The sequence below is a fragment of the Limanda limanda genome, chromosome 21, assembly GCF_963576545.1.
Source record: "Limanda limanda chromosome 21, fLimLim1.1, whole genome shotgun sequence".
NCBI classification, from domain to species: Eukaryota; Metazoa; Chordata; class Actinopteri; order Pleuronectiformes; family Pleuronectidae; genus Limanda; species Limanda limanda.
In genome coordinates, this window is record NC_083656.1 from 3,695,829 (window position 1) to 3,707,263 (window position 11,435).

Consider the following 11,435-nt stretch of genomic DNA (forward strand, 5'->3'; position numbering starts at 1 on the left):
GTGTACCCCACCTGCTACCCTATATCAGCTGGGATTGGCTCAGGCACCCGTCTGTGACCCTAAAGGGCAGAATAGATAATGGATGTGATAGATGGAAGAAATAACAATAATGGTTGGTCATGGATGGCTTGCAACTCTATTACGAGTATTTGTGTTAACAAACTTTGAAATGATCAGACTTTATTTCTTTTGCAGTGATATTGTTTTAACCTTGGTTAACTAACTTTACATTGTTTTTATTTTAGATGAGAATGATCGCTTGCTGCAGGGCTTTGCTCCTGCTCATCCTGATTCCCGGAGTCTGTCAAGCTGGAAACATCTTGGTGTTACCCTGGGAAGGCAGCCATTGGTTAAACATGAATATTCTACTTCAAGCCCTGCACTCAAGAGGACACAATATCACTGTTGTGCATTCAAGCAAAAGCTTTTACATCCCAAACAACTCCTCCCATTACAACACTGTCACAGTCCAAGTGGAGAGGGGCGTGGATGAGGAGCTCTTCACAAATTGCTTATCCAAGGCAATACAATTTGAGTTGGATACACTTCACTTGATAAAGTTTGGAGAAATGATAGGCTGCTTCTCTGAAATTCACAAAGTTGTGGGGGAATTTGTATCAACACTGCTAGATGACCGAGAGTTGATGAGAAACATTGAGGGCAGCAAGTTTGACCTGGTACTCACTGACCCTGCTGTGGGAGGTGGAGTCATTTTGGCCAAATATCTAAACCTTCCTCTGGTTTTTAATGTTCGCTGGCTGCTAGTTCTAGATGGTCAACTTGCTCTTGCTCCATCACCCGTATCCTATGTTCCTATGAAAGGATCTGGCAATAATGATAAAATGACCTTTTTTCAGAGAGTTAAAAATATGATTTTATATCTTATCAATCAAATATTTTACCACTTTGCAGTTCAGGTATACCAGAAGATATGTGACAAATATCTTGGGCCTGAAAATGAATTTAAACAGTTGGTGCTTAATGCAGATATTTGGTTGATGAGAACTGACTTTGTGTTTGATTTCCCACGTCCGACTGTGCCTAATGTTATCTACATGGGAGGGTTTCACTGTAGCCCTGCAAAACCTTTGCCTCAACACCTAGAGGATTTTGTACAGAGCTCTGGAGAACATGGAGTCATCATCATGTCTCTGGGGACTTTTGTGACTGAACTTCCTGCTGACATGACCAACAAGATGGCTGCAGCTTTTGCTAAATTACCTCAGAAAGTCATCTGGAGGCATAAAGGTGACAGACCGGCCACTCTGGGCAACAACACTTTACTTGTCGACTGGATGCCACAGAATGACCTCCTAGGACATCCAAAGATTAAACTATTTGTTTCACACGGGGGAACAAACGGAGTTCAAGAGGCTATTTATCACGGAGTCCCAGTTGTGGGTCTACCTTTGTACTTTGACCAGAACGACAACCTGCTCCGTCTGAAAGAGAGAGGAGGAGCTAAGATTCTTACATTAGCCACAGTGGACAAACACAACAACTTCCTAGAAGCAATACAGGAAGTTTTGACTGAGCCCTCCTACAGGCTGAACATGCAGAGACTCTCCAGGCTGCACAGAGATCAGCCAATGAAACCACTGGACACTGCACTCTTCTGGATAGAGTTTGTCATAAGACACAAAGGTGCAGCTCACCTGAGAACGGAGTCCTACAAACTGCCCTGGTACTCCTACCACTCTGTAGATGTCATATTGTTCTTGATAACATCTGCACTAGTTATTTTGTTATTATTTGCTGGAATCTTATGGTCATGCTTCAGATTGTGTATCAAAAGAAAACTCAAATCTGACTGACAAGGGAGGATATATTTTCAAACTGGTTAAGATGTTTGGATGATCAGCTAAACACTGAAGGAGTACTTGTTTTAGTTTTGGACTGTCCTTTGAGTTGACTGTAAATTTCCTTCTTAACAACAGCTAAACAATAAAAGTACCTATCAGTTTTGACAACCAACTTGCTGAGTGAAGTCTAATTACTTTGTATTAGGCAGAGTCATCTAATCTTATGCAGTGTCATTTTAAAATTTAACTTTGACTATAAACAAAATAAACCTGTTAATGCTTTTCGGTCATTTACAGTGAGTAAAATATTAGATATAAAAAGTGTCACTTTTTAGAAGACTCTACAACAAACACACAGAGATATTATAGATCACAAACACACTATCAGGTCATGCCACCAACACATTGTCCCACAATGAAATAAGCAAACTGTTATGTTTGACATATGAATTTAATCTGACCATTTTTTAAAGTTTCTTGTTTACAGTAATTTGTTTCTGTAACAGATATTTGCTTAACAGCTAATCACCATGAACAACCTTTCCTCCATAATTTATTGTATCACCTGGGCGTGCCAGATCATAAAATTGCAGTGGTAAAGTCCTTCCAGGTGGGCTGGAGCACATTATCTGTTCTCTGGCAAAGGAGGAAGACTGAAACATCTTCACACCGGCTACTAATAAAGGTAGAATCAACATGTTTAAAACTTTAGCTAACAGTAATAGCTGACGTTGTAGCTGTTTTGCAATCAAAAAGTGTGTATTCACAGAAGTACATTTTTTATTGTCAGCAAAAACAAATGGTTTTTATTCTCTCTGGTACAGTTGCAATTGCTTGAATACGGACAAAATTAAGTTATAATATATACCATGCTGCATTGAGTATTGAAAATTATTAAAAACAAAAGTACTAAATAGACTTAATTTGTGTAAAAGGCAGTTTCTATTTAAGAATTAGTGATACCAACTTTCCCTTTGATGATAACATTACTTGTATTGAAAAGTATGTGTTTGATAAGATATAATTTAAGTCACCGTTTGCTTTTCCCCCCCGATTCAGAATAAAGATGGGTTATCCCTGGGTTGTGACCACTCTCTGGTTGATCTATGCACCTTTGGTTTATGGTGGCAAAGTGCTTGTTGTTCCAGTGGACGGGAGCCACTGGGTGAACATGAATGTCATTGTAGAGGAACTATACTCAAGGGGGCACCAGGTTTCTGTTCTGCGATCAATCGACAGCTGGTATATCAAGGAAACATCCCAATTCTATACTTCCGTCACACTTGATGCTGAGTCCGGATTTGATGAAGATTTTTTAACAAAGTTTGTGGCCCAACTCCTGAATATCCAGAGGGAAGGGAAGTCTGCCTGGACACGTTTTAAATTGGAAATGGAACTAATGCAAAAGGGTTCTGAGATGAATCAAAAAATGTGCAAAATGCTTGAGGTGCTTTTTGAAAACAAAGATCTAATACAGTCACTGCAGGATGCCAAATATGACCTTGTCCTCGCAGACCCTTTTAGCCCATTGGGTGTTATACTTGCTCACTACCTCAGGTTGCCAATTGTTTTTAATGTCAGATGGACCGGTCAAGGTGAAGGCCATTTTTCAATTGCACCTTCTCCTCTGTCTTATATTCCAATGCCAGGGTCTGAGCTATCAGATAAAATGAGCTTTCCTGAGAGAGTTCTTAACGTCATGATTTTTGGCTTCGCAGAATTCCAAATAGCACATTATGTGTCACCAATTTATGATCCCTTTATTAAAAAATATTTAGGTCTGGATGCAGATTTTCTTTCACTGTTTCAAGCAGCCGACCTGTGGCTGATGAGAGTGGACTTTGTGTTTGAGTTCCCTCGACCCACCATGCCTAATGTTGTCTACATGGGAGGGTTCCAGTGTAAACCTGCAAAACCTTTGCCTCAACACCTGGAGGATTTTGTCCAGAGCTCTGGAGAACATGGAGTCATCATCATGTCTCTGGGGACTTTTATTAGCACACTTCCGCAGGACTTAGCTGATGAGATCGCTACAGCTTTTGCTAAATTACCTCAGAAAGTCATCTGGAGGTACAAAGGGGACAGACCGGCCACTCTGGGCAACAACACTTTACTGGTCGACTGGATGCCACAGAATGACCTCCTGGGACATCCAAAGATTAAACTATTTGTGGCTCATGGGGGAACAAACGGAGTTCAAGAGGCTATTTATCACGGAGTTCCTATACTAGGACTTCCACTGATTTTTGACCAACATGATAATCTATTCAGAATTAAAGTCAGAGGAGCAGGAAAGATAATTGATTTTTTTACTATGAATGAAGACATCTTCTTTCAGGGAATTCAGGAAGTCTTGACTGAGTCCTCCTATGGGCTGAACAATGAAACCACTGGACACTGCCCTCTTCTGGATAGAGTTTGTCATGAGACACAAAGGTGCAGCTCACCTGAGAACGGAGTCCTACAGACTGCCCTGGTACTCCTACCACTCTGTAGATGTCATATTGTTCTTGATAACAGTTGCACTAGTTATTTTGTTATCATTTGCTGGAATCGTTTGGTCATGCTTCAGATTGTGTATCAAAAGAAAACTCAAATCTGACTAACAAGGAAGGATTTTTCAGATGTTACAGTTAGTCTGAATGATCAGTTGAACACTGAAAGAGCAGGTGTTTCGTGTTGGACTGTCCTTTGGGTTAACTGTACATTTCATCACATTAATCATTGTCTATGGACAAAATAAAATAAAATGAGTTTTGACTATCAACTTGTTAAGTGAAGTCTGTTTGATTAAAATGTTGTATTATAGCGTCAACATTTATTTTTGCCTGTAAACAAAAGGGCACATTACCAATCAGCAGTTTATTTCTGCAGATATTCAGACTGCAGTGGTTTTCCTACCACACTGTAGATGTGATGCTACTGTGACTTGAACTTGTGCTGATGATGCACTTTTGTGGCCTTAATGAGGTGTTCAAGCTTTAAATGTTGTCTGAGAACAGAAGGTAAAGGCAGTTTGAAAAAATCATTGGGTTGGTTTGATTCTAGTTGAACAACAAATCTAAATAATTCAGTGCTTGATAATTATTATATTCACAAGAGGAAACACATCCTGTATGTTGAATGATGAATAAAGTCATCTCACTATATTCTTACAATATTGTTATTTCACGTACTTAGTACTCTGTGTATACAATCATGTTATATGCTTGATGTGTGTGTTCTTTTAAAGACTAGCTAGTGCATTATTTAAAAAAAATATACATGCTGATTTAATTTGAATATGAAAGCTGATTTCTGTAACTTCAGCTCCACACAAAGATAACTTTAACATTTGGTAGAGGGAGGAACATACTGTACATTTCATTGCTGCTTTAGCTGGAAGTAAATAAAACATTGTTTAAATTTTAAACTGCTTACTCATCTGCTTTGTACCTCTATAAACTGTTGGTCCTCTTTAAGTGGAATAAAGGAATGTACCTCTGCATGTGTAAACCCTTTTTACATATTCGCTCTCGCTGTGGCACAGTATTGTTAGATTTCTAACAATAGTAAGAAAGTTATCTAAAAGAAATTGATCTTGTGGTTAAACTGCCTTTGACCCCCCTGTTCTAGGAACCCAGCTGACTAAGGAGCAGCCTTATCAGACATCACACATTTTCCTCTGGGACACAGAACGGTTGCAGCCTTCATATCATACCAATACAGAACATAAGTTCCAGACACAGAACAAAAGATTCACCCACCTCTTGTTTGTGGTCAGGTTCGCTAAATACGCACAGAGACTTCACTTTTGCATCTCATTCAGGATCCACCCTGCCTGTGTGATCCTTTCTGAAGAAAGCTTTGCAATTACACTTTCAAAGACAGCTTGTCTTAGAACTGCGTTTATTGACCAACTCCACCACAATGGATAAATTCTTTCCCCGGTGTTGCAACATATTGAGGACTAAAGTTCTTACATTATCTAAGCCATAGGCTTGAATTGATTTAAACATCCAACTTCATATAAAAATAAAAACCATATGTTCTCCGGACTGGATGAGAAGAGAGAACAACTTTAAATACAATGGAAATTGAAGTTGATCCGATGAAAACCCTGGTACAAGTGTATCAAAGAAAAATGTGGAATATGGCCAAAATGGCCACTAAATACAAAATATCAGGCTTCCTGATTTGTTTTTACAATTGCACCCAGAGACTTTTTTGTTTGTTTGGTCATGATACACCTGTATATTGATTTTTGTGAAGATAGGTCAATGGGAACACCTTCCGGGGGTCTCGGGGGGTCTCGGGGGGCACCGTTGAGCCATTTTGCGACGCCCATTGAAAATTCCTTCAGAATACGTACATTTTCACCACTTTCTAACTTTCTGCAAATTTTGGTAAGAAGTTGAGCATGTTAAAGCCCTCAAAAAGCCAATTCATTTGCCTGAATAATAATAATAATAATAAGTAAATTTTCACCACTTTCTAACGTTCTGCAAATTTTGGTTAGAAGTTGAGCACGTTAAAGCCCTCAAAAAGCCAATTCATTTGCCTGAATAATAATAATAATAACTAAAATTTTTAGGGCTGCAAAGCAGCACTGAGTGGGCCCGAGCACATCCACTTTGAAGCGTTGCATGCTTTTTGTCTGAAAAAACAAAAATAACCAGTTCTGAGAGAGAAAGAGACGTGACCTTTGCAAGACATAAAGTTTCCTTTGATCTAGGAAGACTGAAATCAAAGGATTCATGGTCCATGTATGTCCGCGTTACAGAACATCGTGTTTTAATGGCGTGTAATCAAATTTTGACGCCACGCCACGGTCACACCGTGTGATTAAAAAAAAATCTGTCAGTCAGTTTTTATCTCCATCTTGTTGTGATGACACTCATCTCAATTTGAAGTTGATCCGATGAAAACCCTGGTACAAGTGTATCAAAGAAAAAATGTGGAATATGGCCAAAATGGCCACTAAATACAAAATATCAGGCTTCCTGTTTTGTTTTTACAATTGCACCCAGAGACTTTTTTGTTTGTTTGGTCATGATACACCTGTATATCGATTTTTGTGAAGATAGGTCAATGGGAACACCTTCCGGGGGTCTCGATCAAATGATCTTGAATGTTTCGTATAGCACTAAATAGTATTTTGACTGCTGCTGTGAAATCTGAATTGCAATAGGGTCTCACCAGACACCTTTGATGTCTGTGCTCGGGCCCTAATAACTCAAAGAAACAAACTGATAATAAAATCAAAAACAGAAAACACGTTTCGACCCTCTTGGGCCTTCTTCAGGTCTTGTTAGGCATGTGAAAAAGCAAAATATTTCTATCTGAGCTGTGAGGTCCTTCCACTACAACGTTCAGAGCAGGAGTGAGTGAGGAGACTGAGGGCTCCTCTATTTATAGGCTGCCTCTCACAGACTCCTCCCCCTTGTCTATTCCGCTGTGATCCTTTAATTCTATAACTGTGAGTAAAAATAAACGTATTTATATATATTATTATTCATGATACCGTGTTTCTATGAATACATTATATTTTATTGGACTTAAGTGATATATTTATTTATATTCTATTTAAAATAAAATTGTGACTTGTGACTTTAAACGGCTCTCGTATCAATAAACTGTGATTGTTTTAACTCGCATATCAAATTACATGTTATTAATTTGAGTTGTCGACATCCATGTATTGTTTTTGTAATAAATCATGTTATAACAACTTTTTGACATCTACAAATTGTCTTTATTTTTATAACTGAACTGTGACTTGTGATTTTAATCGAATTTCAAACAGACAAACTGATTGTTTTTTAATTACATATCAAATTACATATTATTTATTTCCTTATTGTTTATTTGAGAGTTCTACATCCATGTAATCTTTTTGTGATCCATCATGTTGTTGAATTGTCTTTTGTCAGTTGTCTCTATGATTTGTGAGTTTCTTTCTTGTTCTTGTGAGTAAATCAATATATATATATGTGTGTGTATTTATTCTTTTTGATTAGTGTAATTTGGAGAATATGTTGTACAGAATATCTAGACTTAGAATAACACTGTTGTTCTCAAGTTAGAACGGTTTAGGCAAGGGTCCATAGTGGTTAGGGTTAAGGCAAGAGTCTAAGGTTAGGTTTAGGAAGAGAGAATGTGTGAGTTAGGTTGAGGCAATAGTAGAGTAGGTTTAGGCTCGAGTAGAAAATTAGGATTAGGGCCCTAGTCCATGTCCAGGATTCTAAACCCACTGTACACTCTATGAATTGGGTCTCCTGGGTGCTGAATATTATCGTCATTCTAATTAAATGCCCCATGTTGTTTAGGAGTCATGAAATATTCACGAAATTGTTGAATTTATTTTAACATTCAGGCCAATTGGTTCTTTCGTGTTTAGGAGGAAGATCCATCTTCTCTCCATTTTCTTTCATTTTATATTGGTCCAACATGTTGACAGTCAACACATTTGACATGGGTTTCTCAAAAAAAGTCATGAAAAATTGTTGTATTTATTTTAATATTCAATCCAATTGGTTCTTCCATCTTCTCTCCATTTTCTTTCGTTCTATATCGGTCCAAGACAAATTGTATTGGAGGCCTGCTCCTCTAAGTGATTGTGGTCCATGTAATATAAAGTGTTTGACGAGAGGAATATTTGTGTTTTTCTTGTGTCTCAATTTATACCTGTGTTGTACCATCCTTGTGGCTATGGAATTTTTTGTTTCTCCTACATACTGTTTTCCACATTTTTCACAGAATATCATGTACACACAATTAGACGTCTGTGGTGTGAAATGCAGTGAAATTATGAAATTGATCTTGGTGTGTGTGTTTCTAACGAATTTAAGTTTACAAAACACTTGTAATAACATATTGTTTTACTTGTGATGCAGTAGTGTGAGTGTTGCCTTAACTAGCAGGTCTTTTAAATTTGTATTCCTCCTGTAAACCGAAATTACTTGGAATCTGTCCAGTAATCCTGGATCTTTTATCATTGTTTGAAAATTGTTCTTAAGTTTGTTGTTAATTACTCCACTCATAGCAGAGAATGTTGTAATAAGAGGAATCATTTCTCTATTTGTGGTTTTTGTTCTTTATAGTTTTATAAACACAGTGTCTTAAAAATGATCTTGAATGTTTCGTATAGCACTAAACAGTATTTTGACTGCTGCTGTGAAATCTGAATTGCGTGTACAATATTCGTGTGTTCAATATATTAACAAATTCATCAAACTCCTCCTTAGAGTGGTGCCAAAGCCCCCAAATGTCATCTAAATATCTAAAAGTCGCCTTTTGGGGCATTTTGCCAGGGCTTTTTCTTTCCAATCTGCAATGAAAATATTGGCACAGGCGGATGCAAATTTTTTGCCCATCGCCCTGATCCGGCCTTTTGATGTTAGGATATTTTTTCATTATGTTTTTCACAGCCAATAGTCCCGCTTTGGTATCAATATTGGTCTATAAGCTGTCTATATCCATGGTGAAGAATAATGAATTTGGAAGGATTTGTAGGTTTTTAACAATGTCTGTAAAGTGATATCTTTAATATATGATGGGTGTTTTAGTGACAATGGATTGAGATAATAATCGATAACTTCTGCTGTTTGGTACGTTTCACTTCCACAGTCAGATACAATAGTCCTGCCTGGAGGCACTTCTAGTGGTACAGTCCATTCTTCTGGATCCTTATGAATTTTTGGGAGCATATAAAATCTCCTAGCCCTCCGTTGGCTCTCCCCTTTTAAATATTGTTTTGGTGTATTTATATATTTATTCTTGTGTAAATCATTTAAAACGCTGTGAACGACAGGTATGGTTTTTAAATATATGAGTTCGTTAAGCTTTTTGTAATATTTAGTATTCTCTAATAGCCTATGGGCCTCCATAACATATTGATCCCTTCCTAATATTACAACAACACTCCCCCTTGTCTTTCTCGTTTGGAGCTTTGTCAGGGCCTAGACATAATCATATTCTCACCAAAGTTTGCAGGAAATTCAAAACCCTAAAAATATTTTGAAATGGGCGTCGCAAAATGGCTCAACAGCGGCATCTAAGGAAAAGCCCCTCAGTTAGCTTTCACCGATCTTCACTAAAATCGGGACACATGTGTATCATGACCAGACGCACAAAAAAGTTCAGGTGCGTTGTGAAAATCACAACAGGAAGCATTTTGATTTAGTGGCCATTTTGGTCTAATTACACCTAATTTTTAAGCAAATAATTAAAAATGTAATAATTAAAGCAAACTAACAAATAATTATTTGCTTAATGAATCCTTTGAAGTGTTGTTTTATATAAAGGCTTTATATAATAGAACACGTGTTAGATTCCTTTGATGTCTTATATGCAAAAGGTGAGAGATTTATGCGATCTGAAGAGAGAAAAGAGTGTTTTTGACCTGAACAGATCTATTGTCTGTATTCAGTGATAGGGATAGCACCACCTACTGCCAAAAGGAGGTAAGCTTGGACTGTAATGCGTGATTAGTGGGCGTGGTCCAGCCTGTATTGCCTGAGATTTGATTATTCATTATCGGCTTCTTCAGTCAGGAATCATCGTTACCAAGTGTCTCTGCACATCACGTCTTTGTGTGAAAGATCAGTGGCCATTAAACCCAATCAAAACACTGGATTAACAGCCCATTATCCCACTATCAAGTCTGCCCATGAAAACATGTAAGAGCCAACAATGATCAGATTCCTCGCAACTTCCCTGATCGATCAATCAAACGGATTGACCGATCCAGATTAAATGGACAACATTAGTAGTTGCTCACTCTTGCTACATGCATCACTCAGGGAAATGATGTTCGGTTAAAAGGGATCTGAATGTTTTCTCCTTTAGTCAGATTTTGTTTCTCTCCTTGTTGTTAATGTTTCAGGAACATTGACAGAGTGGACGACCTGATGCAGGACAACACGGAGCAGCAGAAGCTGGCCAAGGAAACAAAGATGAGCAGCCGCGTGAGTGACTTTAAGACCAACATTCAAACACACAACAATAAAAAACTGCTGAACGTTAAACAAAACTGACCGGAGTCTGTTTTTAACGCGTGAAGTGACCAGAACCGGCCTGTGTGGCAGAACTACTTTTCATTCAAAACTTGGTCCGTAGCCCGGAAGTGGAAACCTTATGACCGGTCCGGCTGCGGCTAACAGCTGGTTTCAGCTTTAACTCAACATATCTAAACATGTCAGCCGAGTCACCTGCTTCTACTGGACAGGAAGGTGTAGCTGAGGGGTTTTACATGTGGCTGCACCAGTCTGAATCCATGGTGGAGGGGAGGGAGGAGGGAAGTGTCAGATAACAGCATGAAACGGCTCAACGTGAACAGGAGGACCAGTCAGATGAACTGGTAAAATAGCAGCTTTAAAAAATGTACATCATTCAAAATAGAGCTGCAGCGATCTGTTGATCAATTAGCTCAACAGCAACTATTTTGATCATTGATTAATTGTTGCTCCAGCTTCTCAAATAATTTGGACAACATAAGATTGAATACATAAAAGAAAAATATTTAATTTTTTAATATTCCACAGACTGAACAACTAGTTGAGAATTTTCTGTATTAATCTGTAATTTAAGCCGTCATTATCTGCAGCTCTATTTTGGATACTGTCTCTAGACATTTCCTGCTCAGTGAAGTCA

The 11,435-nt window shown here is 38.1% G+C and overlaps 2 protein-coding genes across 2 annotated transcripts; both read left to right on the forward strand.

Moving 5' to 3' along the window:
• The first annotated feature begins 245 nt into the window (after positions 1 to 245).
• LOC133027834 (UDP-glucuronosyltransferase 2C1-like) lies at positions 246 to 1,856 on the forward strand. Its single transcript, XM_061094977.1, has one exon. The coding sequence runs from the start codon at positions 246 to 248 to the stop codon at positions 1,812 to 1,814; it is 1,569 nt and encodes a 522-aa protein (XP_060950960.1). The 3' UTR covers positions 1,815 to 1,856.
• Positions 1,857 to 2,889: 1,033 nt separating this feature from the next.
• On the forward strand, positions 2,890 to 4,408 carry LOC133027909 (UDP-glucuronosyltransferase 2B14-like). Its single transcript, XM_061095076.1, is given in 2 exon segments — positions 2,890 to 4,181; positions 4,183 to 4,408. Coding segments are annotated over 2 exon segments (1,434 nt in total). The 5' UTR covers positions 2,890 to 2,973.
• The last annotated feature ends 7,027 nt before the right edge of the window (positions 4,409 to 11,435 follow it).

What these genes read in the sequence shown, in the direction of transcription:
- LOC133027834 (XM_061094977.1), top strand. Translation starts at nt 246, where the DNA reads ATGAGAATGATCGCTTGCTGCAGGGCTTTGCTCCTGCTCATCCTGATT.